Genomic DNA, 18,919 nt, shown 5'->3' with positions numbered 1-18,919 from the left:
AAGCAGGGATTGATCAATGACTCTGCTGCAGGCAGAGCCCTGCTGTGTTGGGGTTCCTGGGTCCAGCCCCACCGTTCCCGTGGTGCTGGGAACAGCTGCCCCCCCTGAGCTGATGGAAAATCCGATGAGCTCATGATGAGCACGGCACCCAGCCCTGGCTGCAGCATGCCCCAGCACTCCCTGTGCTCCTCAGCCCTGCAGCGTGGGGTGCAACACTGCCATGGCTCTGTCGGGCCAGTCTGGGCAGGGGGCTGCACCCTCAGGCCCAATACCTGGCCCTGATACCAACTGTAGGGACCCAAAGGGATCAGCACCCCAAAGTCAAAGGATAACTACAGCCACAGCTCAGCCCTGCCAGTGGGAGCTGACACTGTGCAAGTCTGGGAGCAAACAGGGATAAGGATGGCAAATAAACTCTGCCAGCACCTCTGAGCAAAGTACTGTGTGGGACGCCCCATCCCACCCATTTCCACCTGCTCCCTATCCCTCTGCTCCCACCTCTCTCCTCAGCCCCAGGACTTTGCCCTGGCCCCAGGCTGCTCCCACCCTGCTGCTCTGACACGGTGCTCACAAGGGCTGCTCTGAATCCCTGTCCCCAAAGCACTCCAGCTGATTCCCTCTAGCCATGGGGCAGTGACCCAACAGGACCCTGGGAACGAGTGTCTGTCCCTGTGTCCTGTCCTGGGGTGGATGGATGGATGCAATAGGAACCCATCTCCAGAAGCATATCAGGGCAACAACCAGACACCCAGCATGCTGCCATGGGGCTACACCACAGCCCATGGCAAATCTCAGCTGCTGCAGAACAATCCCCTGTGGCTGTCAGTGACAAATGGGCCAGCAATGGGCTGAGCCACAGCGGGCTGCGCCCTGCCCTGCCGCAGCTCGCGCCTGCTCTGTAATTATCCCAAGCCGCATCTGTAATTAGTGTCCTGATGTCATGGGGTCAGGCCTGGGCAGCCCCACGCGCTCCCCGCCGCCCCCACCTTGGCCTCCGGCCTCGGGGCTGGAGGAGATCACAGTCTTCCAACACCATCCGGAGGAGTTCCTGCCCAGCTCCGGCTCCCCGCCAGCATTGCTGCCAGAATCACATCCCAGCGCTGTTCCACAGCCCCCGAGCTGCTGCAGGGTTGGATCTGTCCCTCGGGCCAGCGCAGGGCTTGCTTGCTCCAAACACTGCCCCCTTCCCTGCAGCATCCCGGCCTGGGAAGGAGAAGGGCCAGCCCCTGCCCTGCCGAGCCTCGCAGGGCTGCCAGTCACCGCTCCCTCGGCGCAGGGAATGCGCTGGGGCTGCCCTGCGGTTATAAATAGAGCGGGAGGAGCAGGCACGTGTGGCCGCAGCACACGCGGCTCCGGCGGCCGCTGCCCCGAGGCCGGTGTGGGGCACGGGCAGGGTGTGGGGCTGCAGCAGCGGCGCCTCGGGGTGGGACAGCCAGGGCAGGAGGGTGAAAGCACCGAGCAGGGCAGCGCGGTCCTGCTCCGGGGAGATGCCAGCGCTGCGCCGGGAAGGATGGAGGGGAGGCCCCACACAGCTGCCACGGAGCACCAGCACTTTATTGCAGGGCAGAGAAGCACCACACTGCCCGCGGCACACGGAGTACCTTCCATCCCTTCCTCTGCCAGCACCCTGTGCCCACCCCCGCCGCTAACACGTGCGTAAGGGCCGGGCCGTGCCGGTGACACTGAACCGTGCGCTCAGCACCTCCGAGGGCGCCCGTGTCTTCTGGCCCGGCTGCTGCCCTCCAGCGAACAGGGTGAAGGTGCCGGGCTCCAGGCGCCAGTCCTGCGCCCAGACAGCGCGCTGCTCGGCCAGCACCTGGAAGAACAGCTTCACCTCCCGGCCGGCCAGCACGGCCACACGGCGGAAAGCCACCAGCTGCCAGCGGGGCACCGGCACGGATGACTGCTCCCAGCGCAGGTACAGCTGCACCACCTGCACGGAGGGATGGGACTCAGCACAGTGGGACTCTCCCTTGCAGGGGGAGCTCGGGCACATTTGTACCCCACACAGCCGGATCAGTGCAGAGCAGCTGTGCCCACCTCCTCACTGTCCCGCAGCCCTGTGTTCTCCAGCACCACAGACACAGAGAGGTTGGCACAGAGGGGCAGCACTGGGGGGCTCAGCACCAGGTCCCGATAGCGGAAGGTGGTGTAGGACAGCCCGTACCCAAAAGGGTAGAGCGGGGCCTCCTGCCCATAGTAGCGGTATGTCCGTCCCTCCATGGTGTAGTTCTCCATTGGTGGCACCTGTGGGACAAGGGCCAGTGGACCAGGGCAGGGCTGGGCGGGCACAGGCAAGAACCACAGCCCTGCACCCTGCAGCTGCTCCAGCCAGCAAGGCAGGGAAAGGCTAAGGGTGCAACCAGCAACCCTGGCCTTACCTGGTGCATGCCTGCAGGCCAAGTGGCTGGCAGCCGGCCAGCCGGGCTGGCCCCTGCCTCACCCAGCAGGACCCTGGCAATGGCCAAACCCGTGGCCTGGGCAGGGAAGAAGCAGGCCAGGATGGCCCCCACGCCGTCGTGTGCATGAGCCCAGCTCACGTCCAGGGGCCCCGCGTTGAACAGCAGCAGAATGACGGGGCGCCCAGCGGCTGCAGGGAGGTGGCTGTCACTGAGAGGCCGGTAGTGGCACTGCTGGGATGGCCCCAGGGTGTGCCATGGATGGGGAAAACCTGGGTGGGTTGAGGTGCCACAGAGCCCCTACCCGCCTGCACAGCATCCTGCAGCAGCTCCAGCTGGTGCCCCGGCAGGGACAGGTCACTCCGGTCTTTGGCCTCTGTCTCCACATCTACCCCTGGGTGGGGACAGCCAAGGGAGAGCCCCTTACACCCCTGTGGGTAGACAGGGCAGAGGGGCACCGACCGCCTCAGAGGTGGCTCATGGGCAACCCCTCTCTCCCAGAGCATTCCCCTTCCTCTGGCAGTGCCCACCCAGTGCCCTCCCACTCCCACCTACCTGTGCCCAGGCAGACCAGCACCACATCAGCTGCCCCGACCACCCTCACCAGCTCTGCCCGTGAGTACCGCTTGCACCATGGCTCGCTGCAGCCTGCTGTGAAGCTGACATTGGCCCCCAGCATCTCCAGCCCCCTCCTGCACCAGGGAAGAGCAGAGGACACAGGGGCAGCTGTGCCCCAGGGTCGGGGCACAATGGGGACAGCTCCCTTGCCTGGCCACCAGCCAAGGGCCGAGCAGCTCCAGCAGCAGCCCTGGACAGTGCCCAGAAGAGGGGAATAGTGACCAGGAGAGGGGGACATGAGGTGGGACCACGCTGTCTCACCGGGGAGTGTAGATGTACTGAGGCTCTGGCACTGGTGCATAGTCCCCAAACAGTACCCGGGGATTGTCAGCAAAGGGACCCACGACCTGCAGAGGGCAGAGGGGTGAGGGTGGGCACCAGCAGCCCTGTGACACCTGTGTGCCCTGCGTTGGACCCAGCATGTGCCCCTGCCCACCCCCTTGCAGGGGCTCACCGCGAGGCGCTGGCTGGACAGGGCCTGGGCCCGCAGGGGCAGTGTCCCCCGCACATTCTTCAGCAGCACAAAGCTCTTGACAGCAGCTTCCAGCGAGAGGTTGCGGTGCTCGGGGCTCTGCACCACACTCAGGTCCAGGGAGCTGTAGGGGTTCATGGCTGGGGGGTCAAACTCCCCCAGCCGCATCCGTGTGTAGAAGAGGGGCCGGACCCGGTCACGCAGCATCTGTGGAGACCCCGATGACCCCAACACCTCAGTTGTGCCTGGCAGAGACAGCCCAGGCTCTCTGCCCACACCCCGGTCCCACTCCCCTCAGCTCACCTGCAGCGTGATATTGCCCATGGCCAGAGCCTGAGGGATGCGCATGAACACGTTGTTCCTCATGCCATAGGAGAGCTCCAGGTTGCAGCCAGCGTTCACCGAGGCTGCCGTGCCAGGGAGAAGGGAGAACTCCCATCATGGCTGTGTCATGCCTGGGGACTGACCCCATGCCCAGCCCCTGAGCTCACCAACTGCTGTCTCCAGGAAGCTCTGTGTGTAGTGGTGCCCTAGCATGATGAGCTCCACAGCCCCCTCGTCGCTCACCACGTAGCCATCAAAGCCCCACTCGCCACGCAGGATGTCCGTCAGCAGCTTCTTGTTGGCACAAGCGGGGACGCCGTTGATCCTGTTGGAGAGGGGATGGGGCAGCCAGGAGAGCGGGGCACTGGCCATGCCAAGGGCAGCCCAGCCCACGTGGCCCCTGCCATGCTCCACACCTGTTATAGCTGCACATGAAGCTGTAGGAGCCAGCCCGCACACATGCCTGGAACTGGGGCAGGAAGGTCATGCGCCAGTCCCGCTCCAGCACCTGCAAGCACCATGGCAGAGTGGGGTCAGCACCTGGAGTGTCCCCTGCCCTATTAACACCCCCTGCCCCGCTGTGCTCACCTTGGCATCGAAGCTTAGCCTGGAGACGGGGATGTTCTCAGGGCCTCCGTGCACGCTGAAGTGTTTGCAGCCAGCGCTGGCCTTAACGTAACGGGGGTGCTGGCCCTGCAGCCCCTGCACAAAGCTGCGGGCAAGCTCCCCACTCAGGAACGGGTCCTCCCCATAGGTCTCCTGTCCGAGGCACAGGTGGGTCACCTCTGGGAGCCCCGTCCCCACATCCCCACAGCCTGGCAAGCCATGGCCACATCCAGCTGGTCAGCCACGGTCCCTTGTGGTCTGATCCCAGCCAGGGATCACCCGCCCAAGCTGGCACCTGGTTCCTTCCCCACAGCGGGTGCCTCATGATGTTCAGGACAGGGCTGAAGCAGCTGAGCCCCGTGTGGTCAGTGTAGCGTCCAGCAGCAGCAAAGCTGTTGTGTTTGGCTCTCACCTCGGTGGCCGTGGCGTTGGCCACACGGTAGATGAGTTCGGGACTGTGGGAACAGCACAGGGGTGTCAGGGCGACGTAGGCAAGGGGGGACCTGTCTCACCAGGTCCCATCCCACACCCCCGGTCCCCGGTGCTGGTACCTGAAGGCGGCGGCGAGCCCCAACGCCTGCGGGAAAGCCGTGGCCCATCCAGGTGCCTCGCCGTCGCCCCGCAGACACTCGGTGTTCCAGTTGTAGGGCGCGATGCCCAGCCGCGGGATGGGGGGCGCGGGGCCGTTCCCCATCGCTCCCCCCCTCGCCACCTGCGGGGCAGCGGCGCTGAGCGGGGAGTCCCGCGGGGGCCCCGGTGGGGTCCCGCCGCCCCCTCACCTGCAGCACCAGCTCGGCGGGGCTCAGCCGGCCCAGCAGGTCGTCGAGACGGCGCTGCCAGGGCAGAGAGGGGTCCCAGAAAGGGAAGGGGGGCGGCTGAGCCCGGGCTGCCCCCGCGCCCAGCGCCGCGCTCAGCACCAGCACCCGCAGCCCCAGCGCCGCTGCTGGGAGAGCCCCGCACGGCATGGCCCGGCCCGGCTCCCGGGATTTGCACGGCATGGCTCGGCCTGGCTCCTGGAATTTGCACGGCACGGCACGGCTCGGGCCCCGCGATCCGCACGGCATGGCTCGGCCTGGCTCCCGGGATTTGCACGGCATGGCCCGGCCCGGCTCCCGGGATCTGCACGGCACGGTTCGGCCCGGCCCCGGTGCACCAAGCCCCCGCGATGGGCGCGGCGGGGCGGAGCGCGCTGCAGGCGGTCCTGCGCCCACCGGACGGGGCGGAGCGCGGTAGAACGGGACAGGTCAGGGGGCCCGGGGGGCTTTGCCAGGTCCCGGCCGCCCCCCGGGCCGGTTTGCGAGATTCACCCCGTGCACCGGGGTCTGTATGCGGGGGCCGGCGAGCCCCGAGCCCCGCGCAGCCCGGCCCCGCCGCGGGGACAAGTGGCGGCGTTTCGGTTCCGCCCGTCTCCCGGAGCATCTCCCGTGTGCGGGCGGGAACCGGCAGAGCCGCCCGGCGCCGTCAGACCGGCTCTCGGTGCCCTCGGCTGCAGCGGGGCTGGCTCGGCCCCTGCCCGGGGCCGGGGAGCAGTAACGGCTCCGCCTGGGAGGGATCTCCCGTGCTCACTGGGCGTTGTGGCACGACACGGACTGAGATGCCACCGCGGGTGCCCTGTGCCCCTCGTGCCCCCCAGCTCAGCACGGAGGGACACTGCCAGGGACCTCTGTGGTGACCAGGGACACGGTGCCTTCTTACGTTGGATATTAGGAAAATGTTCTCCCCCCCGAGGGTGCTGGGCACTGCCCAGGCTTCCCAGGGAATGGGCATGGCCCCAAGGCTGCCAGAGCTCCAGGAGCGTTTGGACAACGCTCTCAGGCACAGAGTGGGATTGTTGGGGTGTCTGGGCAGGGCCAGGAGCTGGACTCCATGGTCCTTGTGGGTTTGTTACAACTCAGGGTGTTCTAGGATTCAATGATCTCCATCAGCCACCTGGGGAGTGGTGGGCACTGTGGCAGGAGAGCACAAGGTGGCACTTGGGACTGGGAGCAGGAGGGGACGTGGCTCTGCAGAGCCTGGGACAACCAAAGCACGCCCCAGTGCCAGCCCAGTGCCCTGCAGCTGGCCGTGTCCTGGGGATGCAGCCATGTAAGGCAATGCCAGCAGGTCACCACAGCCCGGCCGGTCCCCAGGCTCCTGCTCGGCGGTGACAGCGAGCCAGCTCCCAGCTGCTGGATTCCTGAGCAGCCAGCAGGAGTGGGGCGGTCCCCCTGTGCCCAGAGCACGTCCTGCCCCCAGCACACCACCCCAGCACTCACTCAGTGACAGGTCTGGGACGGGGACATAATGGGATAAACAAATAAACAACAGGAGATTAAATAAAAAGTAAACAATGCCAGGCACACTCTGTCTGGGAGCAGAACCTGGTGCACCCGGGGCCATGCTGGCTTGGGGAGGGTCAGGGGAAGCTGAGCTGTTCAGGGAATATTTCCCGCAGTTCCTGCAGCCCCAAGCCAGGCTGGTTTCTGTGACAGCCTGTCCTTTGCCCTGCTCTTGTGGGGTCATTTGTGGGCCTCACGGGGTGGAAACCTGCTTGTGTTCCATATTGAGCCGCAGCCTAAGGATCCGAGCTTGCCCAATCCTGCCAGCACAGGGCTTGCTTCATCCGCCCAGCTGCCCTTTCCCCAGAAATCAGCCCCTGTCGAGCCCCTGGAGCCGGGCAAGGAAGGCACAGGAACAGGGCCTGGCCCTGGCAGAGCTCAAGGAGCGTTTGCACAATGCTCTCAGGAACACGGTGGGATTGCTGGGGTGTCCTGTGCAGGGCCAGGAGTTGGCCTCGATCCTTGTGGGTCCCTCCCAGCTGGGGATATTCCACGATTCTACTCCGACTCCAAGGTGGCAGTGTGGGACCAAGGTGGGAGCAGGAGCGCAGCCGAAGCCCCCTTTCCCATGGGGCTGGGGGCCGCGGGGAGGCCTGCAGGGAGCCAGCAGCACCGGGACCAGCCGTAGGGAGCAGCACCGGGGTCACCATTGCGCCACCGGCCGGGCAGGGGCCACAGGCTGGCGTTCGGGGGCAGCGGGAGCGGCGGGGCCGGGCCGGGCCCAGCACGGCCCCGATGGCGGCGGCGCCACAGTTGAGGCGGGCGGTAGCGCCCTCTGGCGGCGACCGCGGCCGTCACCTCCCGCCGGGATTGGGCGGTGCCTCACGGTCACGTTGGCGCGCGATGCCCTCTGGGATTTGTAGTCCAGCCGGGCGGGCGGGGCGCGGACGGCGGCGCGGCGGGGACTGCGTGTCCCGTGGTGCCCCGCGGCGTTCCGGGGATCCCTTGGTGCCCGCGGCGGACAGAGCGGCCGGGCCGGGCCGGGCCGGGCCGGGCGGACACGATGTCGCGGCAGGGCGGGCGCGGCACCGAGAGCAAGAAAATGGTAACGGCGGGGCCGGCGTGGCGAGCGCATGGCGTGGGGCACCCGGGGAACCGGCCCGCGGCGCGGGTGACCGGGCCCGGGCCGCAGCGCCCGGTGCGGCGGGGCCGGGCAGCCAACAGCGGCACCGGGCGCTCCCGTTTGTGGGAAGTTCTCACCCAAAACGCTTCCCTGGCGTGTTTCGCTTCCCCTCTCCAGCTCATTCCGCGTTATCAGCCCGGCTGAGGCAGGAACTGAAAGATGGAGCCCAAAGCTCCAGAGCTGAGCTCCAATTCTGGGTCAAACCAGGTCGAATTCATGAATTTTTAATGCAAAATAAGTAATAAAAAAATAAAACCTGGGGTCTTCTTCCTCTTTGGCCGTGAGGAGGGGTTGGTTCGGGCTTACCTGCCCTCTCCTGCCTCACCAAACCCCAGAGGATTCTTTTCTAGGGATTCAGCTCCTTAAATACAACGATTGTGTAAAGAATTGTGTTAATTCACTGGAGTTCTGGCACTTCCGTAGCCATAAAACAGATGCATTGTGTGGATTGTCAAATAATAGAAATACTGGGAAAGCTTTGGGCACCTTAATTACATCAAATGGATTGAAAATGAAAAAATTGTTCCAAATCTGTCTTATTGTAACAGCTCAAGTTGCCTTTAATAACAGCATCTCAGCCATAAGTGAGATCAGCTCTGGGAGTGCTGGGGCTGATGGTGGCAGGTGACACCGCCATGGCCTCACACGGTGACAGCACCTCAGGCTGGGGACAGCTGGATTCCCTCCATCCATCCCCATCCCCTCTCCACCTCTGTCTTTACTAAAACAACTGAAACCCGTAAAACCAACGCTCCCTGTTCTGCATGTCTGTTAAATTCTCTGCCAAGTCTCTGATTCCAGCAGAGCCAAAGGAACTTCCCCCTTGTCCTTCCAGTGATGGGAATTGCCCAGCCTTTAGTTTTCCAAGAGGAAAGCAAATTTTTAAGCAAAACCCCCAAAGAACATATCAGTTCTTTAGATCCAAAGTGTGGCAACAGCTCCGAGCAGCCCCTCTGGTTGTTTTCATACCTAAAGCCTTTTTGTCCTTGTGAATGGCAATCCCAGAATCCCAGACTGGTTTGGGTTGGAAGGGGCCTTAAAGTTCATCTCATTCCACCCCTGCCATGGGCAGAGACACCTCCCACTGTCCCAGGGTGCTCCAAGCCCTGTCCAGCCTGGACTGGGGCACTCCAAGGGATCCAGGAGCAGCCACAGCTGCTCTGGGCACCCTGTGCCAGGGCCTCACCACCCTCACAGGGAAGAATTTTTTCCTAATCCAGGAACGAGACAAGGTGGAATTCCCTGTGTCCTCTACAAACCCAATTTCTATTTGTTTGGGGGTATTTCCTCTGTGTGTTTGTTGTGGCTTTGTGTGAACTTATGGTGATCTGTGTTGTCACTTAACTCTGATCTTGTCTCTTTTCCCTCCCTGCCTGCTGCTGCTTTCATTCTCTAGTATTGGTATTTGCCATTCATTTCACCTTCTGCCTCTCTGCAGCTCATGGTAGGTGACAGATCCCAGGTCAGCCCCTGTGATCCCTCTGCATGCCAAAACTGACAGCAGAAACCAGTGCTGGGGGTTTGTTTGTTCCCCAAAACTTCCTTTTGCAGAGTTTTGCTTTGCAGCCTGTAATGACCTCGTTAATCACTGGTCTGGCTTAATGGCTCCCAAAAAACGCTCTTTGACATAATTTGAGGGTGAGGATTAAAGGTGGTGGCTGGGAGAGGAGAATTTTTCCCTTTTTTTGCAATTTTTCTGCAAATCTGACAATTGTGCAAAGAAAACATGAGTGACTTTGGTCCTGGCCAGTCCCAGAACGTGCACAGCATGAGAGCTGAGCTGGCCTGGGCTTGGCCACCCTGAGCCTGTTCTGGATCTGTGGAGCAAATTCTGTGCCTGGACAACTTTCTAGGGCCAGATGAGTCCTTTTACTTGGTACAGAATTTCATAAATCCCTCAGTGGAGGAGCATTTTGGGCCTGTTGAAAGGACCAGAGCTGGAGCCTGATGGGCACTGCCCACTTGTAACATGTTCATGAAACAGAGGGAAGAGTTTGAGTCAGATCTCAGCTCTAGGCCAGTGCATCAGGTTAATTCAGGGCCCTGGCATGGCACCTCCAGCTATCCAGGAGGTGTTGGTGTCTTTACCAAAATCCCAGAATAGTTTGGGTTGAAAGGGATCTTAAAACTCATCCAGTTCCACCCCCTTCCAAGGGCAGGGGCACCTTCTAGTAGTTTGCCCCTTCCTCCAAGCCTCATTCCAAGGAGAATGAAGTTGTTGCCAGAACTGGAGCTGGGATCTCTCCTTATTAAACTGGAGCTGAGATTTCTCCTTATTAAACTGGAGCTGGGATCTCTCCTTGTTAAACTGGAGCTGGGATCTCATTAAACTGGAACTAGGATCTCTCCTTTTTAAACTGGAACTGAGATCTTTCCTTGTTAATCTGGAACTGAGATCTTTCCTTATTTAACTGGAGCTGGGATCTCTCCTTATTAAACTGGAGCTGGGATCACTCCTTGTTAATCTGGAGCTGGGATCTCTCCTTGTTAATCTGGAGCTGGGATCTCTCCTTGTTGAGCACAGATTCCTTTGAGACAGCAGGTCCCCGTTCCCCTCTCCGTGCCGAGGTGGCGGCGCTGGACTCGGAGGCAGCGGAGCCCGGGCGGGTTCTGTTGGGTGAATTTTCTTTTCCTGTGCACAGAACTCGGAGCTGTTCACGCTGACCTACGGCGCCCTGGTGACCCAGCTCTGCAAGGACTACGAGAATGATGATGATGTCAACAAGCAGCTGGACAAAATGTGAGTGCATGCACAGGTGGGAGTGGATCTGCCATGCTGGAGCTGTAGGGGAGCTGGGATCACAGCAAGGATCACAGCAGGGATCACAGCAGGGATTGGTGCCTCAGGTTTTGGCTTTTATGTTTTTCAGATTCTGTGCTGCTTTAGTGTGTGGTTCTGAGCTTCATATTAGGGAATAGTAAACTCTCTGCACAGAGTAGGGAGACAAAACAATTCCTCCTCTTGCTGGGGACCAAGGACAAATGATCCAAATTTCAGGCCCAAGAGCACAAACAACATGGGCTGAAGAGAGAAAAACAAGAAGGAAGAAGAATGGGACTTCATGGGCTAAAGCTGTAATTGGACAATTAACTCCAATATGCAAATGGACCAGAACTTATAAAAGTGAGAGACCCTGTGACCAGTCGTTCATTTTTTTGTGACCATTTTGGGTTTATCTTGGGTATAGCCCTGGCTTTGCTCTTGTGCTGCCCAAGGTGGATCCATTGAGGCCTTTTAATAAATCCCTGCTTTATTCTTTAGCTCTGTCCAGCCTCTGCTCTAGCTCAGCCTTCACCAGGTATCAGGATCACAGCAGGGATCACAGCCACATCCCTGTGTGCTGCTCCAGGAGCAGAACCCTGGCAGGCTGAAGTTATTTAACACTGACATTTCTCAGATTAGACTTTGCTTCTTCACTCTCTTATTTTATAAATATTTGTTGTCTTTCTGAAGCTGTTGCTCTGGTCCCTTCACAGGGGTTACAACATCGGTGTCCGGCTCATCGAGGACTTCCTGGCCCGCTCCAATGTTGGGAGGTGCCACGATTTCCGTGAAACTGCAGATGTTATAGCAAAGGTAAATGTCCAAGCACAGCTTTGTCAGGGTTTTTGGGGGGGGGTTTGCATGTGAGGATGGAATATTTGCTACTCACAGGACTGTTTTGGGAGTTTGATGAAGATTGTGGGGAGGGAAAAAAAATGCTTTAGCCCAAGTACTGCTGGCTGGTGGGAACTGGAAGAAAGGAGAAATGTTTGCAAACCCCTTGAGTAATTTTACAAAATCAAAGCTGTGCTGTTGCCTCAGCTGTTCTTGTTCCTCCTGTTTGCCACAACAGATTGCATTTAAAATGTACCTGGGCATCACTCCGAGCATCACCAACTGGAGTCCTGGGGGCGACGAGTTCTCCCTGATCTTGGAAAACAACCCCTTGGTGGACTTTGTGGAGCTCCCTGACAACCACTCAACCCTCATCTACTCCAACCTGCTCTGTGGGGTGCTGCGAGGTGCCCTGGAAATGGTGAGCCACATCTCCCTTCCCTTGGGATGGGTGTATGGACAGCCAGGTGTCAGCAGATACTTGAGTTCTGTGTTTGTGATTTCTGGGTTTGCTTTGGGCTTGAACTGCATTCCCAGGAGAAGGGCAGAGCTGCAGGAGCACTTGGCTGCTGTCATGTGTGGCAGCTGAGGCCTAGAGGTAGTGCCTGAGCCCTTCAGCTCACGACCCAAGTTTAAGCACATCTCCCTGAGTTTGTATGAAGCTCCAAAATCCTCACTCTGCAGCTGCTGTGAGCCCTAGCTGGGAATTGGCTGGAACAGCTGTGTCTCAAATTTAGGACTTTGTAGAGCTCTGTATGTCATGTCATGCCTGTAGAGCCCTTAAGCTGGTGCTCCAGGATCATTCAGTCCCTGGAGAAGCTGCTGTTAACAGGGAGTTACCAGCTCCTCTCTGCTCTTCCCTCACTTAGGTGCAGATGGCTGTTGATGTGAAGTTTGTCCAGGACACCCTGAAGGGCGACAGCGTCACAGAAATAAGGATGAAATTTATCAGGAGGATTGAAGACAACCTTCCAGCTGGGGAAGAGTGAACCACAGCCTCATCTCCCTGGGGACTGGAGGGACCAGCTGGGTTTGGCCATTAGCTTTCCTCACAGATCCATAGGGATCTCCTGCCCCTGCACACTCAGACTGACTCACTGACTGTCTCAGATGTTGTTTTCTTCTACTCTCACTTCCATCCTTTGTAGAAGATGATTGTCTGGTTGCTGTTTATTTCCCAGGTTCATTCTGAAGCTTTTTCATCAGGTGATGTCCTTTTCCTTCCCCCTGGGGGCTTCCTAAGCTCAGTTTCCAGTTGTGACCTGGGCTGTGTGAGAACAACTGCTCAGACTCCAGGAGAGCTCTGGTCTCTTCACATTGGTGTTGGAGGGCCAGAATTGGAGACCAAGCTACAAGAGCCCACTGATTCCCTGCTAAACCCTGTCCTTCCTTAAATGAGGTGTTTAAAATCCATTTTGACATGTGTGTAGTGTTTCTGTAGATCAAACTGACTTCCTGCACTTGATTCTGAAGTCACTGGCAAATGCAAGCTTGATCCAAAGGGGTGGCTGGGGAGAGCTGCTGGCACCAGGGCTGGGGCTGCTCTGCTCAGGGGGCTGTGGCACCTCAGAAATCTGAGAGTCCCATGGCCTTTCCATTGTCCCTTCCCTCAAGGTGAGAAGCCTCACCTCTGGAGGGGAGGAGATCAAACTCCAGTGGAGCAGGAGGAACTATTTTACATGTGGAGCATTGGTGCTCCACAGTGGGCACAGCCCGGGGCTGCATGGGGTGTCATGGAGTGAGGAGCAAACTCAGGCTGAGGCCTGGGAGGTGTTAAAAACATTTCAGGCTCTGTTCTGATGGTGGAGGATGTAAAGGCTGCATGGTGTGAAGGCAGTGCCAGGGTTTGTTCTCTCTCACTGGTGTTCAATAGAATTTCCCAGTTACTTGACCTGTGGCACTTGCCGCTCTCAAAAATAAATACATAAAGAGGTATTAGATAACAAAAAGCAAGAGATTGGAACATCAGCTTCTGCCACCCAGAGCTAGAGAGCACAGTCAAGCATTGGGTTCCCAAATCACTTTACATAGCATGAAGGCACAGCCCCTCAAGGTCTTTGTGAACTCCAGAATTTGTGTTGGTTGATGCCTGAATGTGAGGTGAGAGGGAGCAACCTACTGCTTGTGCTGCTCTTTTTTTGCTTTTCTGGAGGAATGTAGGGTCATCTGGCACTGGATGGCTGGCCCTGTCCCTTTTTGGCCCCCTTTGGATGCCCTGTGTGACACGTGCCCTGTGGAGGGACAGCAAGTGGCTGTAAGAGGAGTCAGAGGCATGGCAGTGGCCCAGCAGTGCCAGGTGGCTGTTGGTGGCAGAGGTGCCACTTGGTCACGTTGCAGAGCTCAAAACCATCCCTTATTTCTCATTGTTGACCATTCCAAGTCACTTTAGAGCTGCATTTTAGGAGCAATTGCATTAAAAGAATCGCGGTGTCAATTCTTTGGTTTCCTCTTGCCTGTGTTCTGGTGGTGGGTGCTGGCAGGGTGATAGTGGTGACAGGGTGTCCAGGGCTGGCAGGGTGACAGCAGCACTGCCCCAAGAATTCCTGGAAGCTGCTGCCTGCAGGAACCTGCCCAGCATTGCACCACGGAGGGACTGGGGGCAGACACTCAGTGTGGCCAGCCTGGGGTCTGTGAATGCACTGTGTGCCCAGTGCCTGGGACTGTGCCACCAGCCTGAGGCAGCTGCTGCAGAGCCAAAACTCTCTGTGGGCATTCACAGTGGCAAAAAATCACCTGGAGGGGCATCTGAGCCTCCTCTGCTGCCAGCTCAGTGCTGCTCCATGGCTGGCATTGGCTGTGTAGTGCTGCTGCCAGGAGTGTGGAGACAAGGAGCAGCAAGGGCTGCCCTCCAGGAGCAGTTTGTGCTTCCCTTTCTTGTGTGAGTGCTCCCCAGGAGCCCTGCTCTGGTGGGATCTCTGCTCTGTGCTCCTGGGCATTCCCTGCTCCAGGGTCACCCTGCAGTCACGCTCCATCCCAGGCACTGAGTGCCAGGGCTCTGCCAGCCCCAGGGATGGGGAAGTGGCAGCTTTTCCAATAAAGTGGTTTTTTTTTTTTTCTCTGGAGCTGGTGAGCACCACGTGCTGCCAGCCTGGCCAGGAGTGGGAGCCAGCCAGGGCAGCCCCAAACAGCCCCAACATGCACCCAGATCCTGAGGCTGTGCCCCAGAGGGTCTGGGGGGAGTGAGATCCCTTGTCCTCACCCCTGCAGAGAGTGGATCCTGGACTCCTGCTCCCAGCCCCTTGGGAATTCAAGTAATTTGCTGGGGCGACAGGGTCAAAACCAGCCCAGACCTTCTGGAAGAACAAAAAGCAGAAATTGCATTAAGTAAATTAAAACTGTCTACTACTGAGCAGCTCGCTGCAGACAAGGGAGAATATGCAAAAAGCTCTGTTTGAAACCTACTAAATATTACCATGTGCTGTTTATAGGAAACAAATGGGGAAAGGCATCTGCATCAATAAACCCCAACGTGGCTGGGCTTGGACTGAAGCCTTTCCACGGCTCTGGGTTATTGAATACCCGTGGCTTTCATGTGGTGCCAGCCCTGACCCCTGACACATACCGCGGAGGGGAAAGTTGACTTGTGGGAATAATAGACATTCCTAGGGAGCCATTTAACCTGGCAGGAAAAGAGGCAACTTCCAGCCTCTCACATCCCTGCGTGATATTGGAGATGACAATAGCAACAAGTCAAGGGGGAAACAGGGGATGTGGGCTGGGAGTGGTGCTGGGGAGCGATGCTGCAGGACCCCGGTGCCTGGGGTGAGCCCCCATCCAGCCCCGTGTGCCCTCACCAGCCTGGGCACCCCACAATGGCATCAGCCACAGCACCGTGTCCCAAAACACGTCCCAGGCTCCCACAGCAGCAGGATGCAGGAGCTTTGGTTGCTGCAGTGCCTGTGGAGGTGGAAGGAGCTTTCCAGCCCTTGTCCCCCTCCTGCAGGAAAGTGGGACATTGGCTGGTGTCCTGATGGAGCACACTGGCAGGAGCTGAAGGTCAGTGTGTGACTCACAGGGCCCAGGGTGAGGGTTTAAACCAGTTCATGTCCCCAGCGTGGGGACAACCTGGCCAGTGTTGGCAAACCTGGACAACCTGGCTGGTGGCAGCCCCAGCCCCACTCCCCACTCTTGCACCAGCCATGAGCAGGTGATCCCTTCTTTGCTCTCCAGTGGGAAGCAGAGCTCCCAGCCCCCCTCATGTCACCCAAAACAGGGTGGGTGCCATCCCTGGGCACTGCCCACACCCCACAAAGCAGCACTTGCTGAGGGGACAGGGATGGTGCCAGGAGAGGATCCTGGAGGGGACAAGAGAATCTCTCTGGGAAAGGAGCATTTCCGGGCTGGTGTCCTCACTGCCAGGGCAGCTCCCACAGCTTTCAGCCAGATGTGCTTGGCCAGGGTGCTGGGCACTCGCTGGGGATGCAGAGGATGTTTCACCCACCCTTGTGCACCAGGATGGGGCCTGTTGGCAGGGCTGGCACAGTGCCCGTGGCCTCAGGCAGCCAAGGTGAGGGTGGAGCCAGCAGGGACAGGCAGGTACCATCCCCTCAGGGGGCTCTGTCCCTGTGTCCTAAGCACCTGCAGCTGTGGGATACTCGGGGTGTGGGTTCCACTCAGGTGTGGATCCAGCTCCCCCCAGATGCCCAGCCTGGCCGAGTATCTCCCCGTGCCTGCCTGGCACCACATGGGCACCAAACCCATGAGAACCTGTTCTCTGGCTGGTAACGATCTGTGAGTTTGGGTACCTGGATGTTTTTATAACCCCTCCTGGGCCCCTGGGCCGGCTGCAGCACGTGCTTGGCTACCCTGGCAGCGCAGGCAGCTGACAAAATCCTCTCTCAAGGCACGGCCACGCTGCACGCCCCTGCCCTGGCCCAAACGCTGTTTCCAAAGCTGGGAATGCCTCTGGCAGCAGCGCCGGGTCAGGGCAGCCCTTTGGCGATGCTCCTTGGCGTCCTCCCTCCCGCAGCATCCCTTGCCAGGGCGAGGAAGAGGAGGAGGCGTCTGCAGTTCCTCCCTCGGGTCAGAGGACACAGGAGCAGCCCCGGCAGCGCTGCTCGGAGCCGAGCCACATTCTGGTGGCGTTTGGTATTTGGGGGGACGGGAAGGAAGCTCCATTGTTCCTCTTTTATTGTTTCGCGTTTCCTAAGCGGGATCGGCACCCTCCTCCCACGCTCTGCCCGGCTGCGGGGCGGATCCAGCCCTGCGAAAGCCAACCCTGCTGAGTGCCAAGGGAAACGCGGCGACAAAATCGTCCCTGCTGCAGCACAGACACGTGCAGGGACGGCCAGCGGCTGTGGCAGGGACAGGACCCATCTCAGTGCCCTCCTGCCCTGCTCAGGTCCGTGCTCCCGGGTCTCCGTTGGTGCTTCTTGTGCTGAATGTGGCCATGCAGCTCACAACAGCCCCTTATTTTCTGCTCTTCACCCTGATTTGTGCCCATGTCCTGGGAGTTCCTGCAGTGCAGCTCCCAGACCCTCTGGTGCAGCAATTTCCTGGCTGTGAGCTTGGATTTTTATCTCAGGGAGGAGCTGGGAACCATCCTTTGGTGCGTTTTGGATCTGCGCCCACATAAAACCCCCATCCTTGTCCTGGGGAGGATTCCCAGAACCTTCCAGCCTTTTCCATGTCAAACACTCCGGAGGCACCACACTGAAGGCTTTAATTAGTTGTTAACATCCATTTTTTGCCTGTTTTTTGGGTTCAGTTCTGTGCAGTTTGTAGAACACTTCAGTCAGATTTTTACTCCAAGGCTCTCAAAATATTTTAAGCATTGGGCTCACTCAGCACCCCAAAATCTCTGTCCCATGGGGTGGGTTCTGCTCCAGCATCCCAGGGCTGGCTTTGTGGAGTGTCCCAGGGCAGGTGATGGGGACCAGGGTGTGAAGCAGGGAGGGCTTTGGGACAGGACCAGTGAGGAACCACAGGAGTGGAGAAAACCTGGGGAAAACTGTGAAAAACTGTGGAAAACTATGAAGGGGTGACCCAGTTGCAAGGAAGAAGGGTGACACTGGCCACGCCACCATTCCCAGCCCCATGGCATGACCCAGTGAGCACACTGCTGCTCTCCCTGTGTGGGACAGTCCATACCTCATTCACCCCACACCCCCAAACCCCAATAATTCCAACCACCAGCAGCACCTCCATTCCCTTCTGGAAGCCACCCCCAGCTGCTGGTGGTGCAGGATGTGGCACAGGGACACGGTGTCCACCCAAAACTGCTGCAGTGCCCGTGGGATGGGAACAGCTCAGGCACCAGCTCTGCACCATAAACCCCAAAACCATGATCTCACTGAGCCCCAGGAACCCCAGGGCAGCAGGGCAGTGCTGCTCCAGCCTTCCTGCATTTCCACAGGAGAATTCCCATTTTTCAGGACGCAGAGCCCAGCACGGTGGGTTTGCCCAGAGGAAGCTGCTGGTGCTGAGCAGTCTTGGCCCACAACGAGAGCCAGGCAGGAATTTCGATGAGAAATGTTTGTTTTCTTTTAAAATAGTTTTAATTGTGGCTTCCTAGGAAGGGAGCCTCTGGAATGATTGCTCTTTCCCTGAGCCTGTGGTGAATGAGGGGTTTGGGGCTGAATTGCTGGCAAATGCAGGTTTGATATAATTTTGTCTCTCTATTTCTTATGGTGTAGATAAATTGCACCAAGAAAAATAGGATTAAAAACAATCTACAATGAATTATGTGGAAATGGGGAGAGAAAAAGGAAGGGAGGAAAAAGTCAGGAATGCAAGGGGGTAAGGGACACTCCCAAGCTGAGTCACCAGGCACAGAGAGGATCCCCTTACTAAATTTAGCCTCAGATTGGATCAATGGATTAAGTCTAAAGGATTTACCAACACTTAATCATAACAATACCTCATTAACACAGCAATTACAGCACTTGATCAATTGAATAATTTAACTCGTACAGAATGGCTCAAATGAGATTTTCTATAACCATCAGTCCAACTGAATTATAAATCTAAAGTAGCAACATCAGTAACGTGCACACACATGGACATAAAGAGCCTGCACAAAGGAACAGACCTGGGAGAAATTCCCCTCCAGTTCAGCAAAATACTCACATTGATTGATGCATCTTCTCAAGGGTGGAAGGGAGAGCCCCGTGGGGTGGGGGTGTCAGCCCAGGCTCCATCATCATCATCATCATCATCATCATTGGTCCTCTGGGTGTCACAGGATGGGCTCCAAGAGGAATTCTGCTCTGAGGGAGATCCTGGCACAGCTGCTGCAGCCCAGGAGAGCTCAAAGTGGTCACTCAGGACCACTGGCTGCAGGGTTGTGAGATGACTGATTTCAGGCATCAGTGGATTCCCACCCTAGGCACAATCCTAATTGGTAGCTACGGAAATTTTCCTCCAAGTGTCCGATAGCTAAAATATGATTCCACTCAGGCTGTTTTTCAGCAGAAAAATGAAGTCTTGAGGCTGTTTGTGAGAGAAAACAGGAGCTCCTGA

The 18,919-nt window shown here is 58.4% G+C and overlaps 2 protein-coding genes across 3 annotated transcripts; one reads left to right on the top strand and one right to left on the bottom strand.

The window, feature by feature from the left end:
- Positions 1-1,536: 1,536 nt before the first annotated feature.
- Positions 1,537-5,619, bottom strand: LOC139602934 (uncharacterized). The gene is made up of 14 exons (XM_071453175.1): positions 5,199-5,619; positions 4,971-5,131; positions 4,715-4,874; positions 4,402-4,572; positions 4,230-4,321; positions 3,981-4,138; positions 3,793-3,896; positions 3,472-3,696; positions 3,279-3,364; positions 2,955-3,091; positions 2,704-2,793; positions 2,382-2,590; positions 2,041-2,247; positions 1,537-1,933 (listed from the first exon to the last, which is right to left on the bottom strand). The coding sequence occupies exons 1-14, from the start codon at positions 5,514-5,516 to the stop codon at positions 1,646-1,648; spliced, it is 2,406 nt and encodes an 801-aa protein (XP_071309276.1). The 5' UTR covers positions 5,517-5,619; the 3' UTR covers positions 1,537-1,645.
- A 1,999-nt stretch (positions 5,620-7,618) lies between these two features.
- TRAPPC3 (trafficking protein particle complex subunit 3) lies at positions 7,619-13,892 on the top strand. 2 transcript variants are annotated; one of them, XM_071453057.1, is made up of 6 exons: positions 7,622-7,782; positions 9,257-9,304; positions 10,503-10,600; positions 11,338-11,437; positions 11,697-11,879; positions 12,328-13,892. In XM_071453057.1, exons 1-6 carry the CDS (start codon positions 7,741-7,743, stop codon positions 12,445-12,447), a joined length of 591 nt encoding a protein of 196 aa, XP_071309158.1. In that variant the 5' UTR covers positions 7,622-7,740; the 3' UTR covers positions 12,448-13,892. The 2 variants fall into 2 exon arrangements, with proteins under 2 accessions (XP_071309159.1, XP_071309158.1); XM_071453058.1 differs by lacking the exon at positions 9,257-9,304 and having other exon boundaries at positions 7,619-7,782.
- Positions 13,893-18,919: the final 5,027 nt, after the last annotated feature.

The sequence above is a fragment of the Agelaius tricolor genome, unplaced genomic scaffold (genome assembly GCF_023055355.1).
Source record: "Agelaius tricolor isolate 1412-34295 unplaced genomic scaffold, bAgeTri1.0.p SCAF_36, whole genome shotgun sequence".
Classification (NCBI taxonomy): Eukaryota; Metazoa; Chordata; class Aves; order Passeriformes; family Icteridae; genus Agelaius; species Agelaius tricolor.
This window is presented reverse-complemented; position numbering and strand designations above follow the sequence as displayed.

Bases quoted from the DNA above. Each gene is read 5' to 3' on its own strand.
- LOC139602934 (XM_071453175.1), bottom strand. From the start codon at position 5,516: ATGCCGTGCAAATCCCGGGAGCCAGGCCGAGCCATGCCGTGCGGATCG. The intron at 4,573-4,714 runs GTGCCAGCTTGG...TGCCTCGGACAG, and splicing joins CGCTGTGGGGAAGGAACCAG to GAGACCTATGGGGAGGACCC. The intron at 3,092-3,278 runs GTGAGACAGCGT...TCCCTGGTGCAG, and splicing joins CAGTACATCTACACTCCCCG to GAGGGGGCTGGAGATGCTGG.
- TRAPPC3 (XM_071453057.1), top strand. From the start codon at position 7,741: ATGTCGCGGCAGGGCGGGCGCGGCACCGAGAGCAAGAAAATG. The intron at 9,305-10,502 runs GTAGGTGACAGA...TCCTGTGCACAG, and splicing joins CTGCCTCTCTGCAGCTCATG to AACTCGGAGCTGTTCACGCT. The intron at 11,880-12,327 runs GTGAGCCACATC...TCCCTCACTTAG, and splicing joins TGCGAGGTGCCCTGGAAATG to GTGCAGATGGCTGTTGATGT.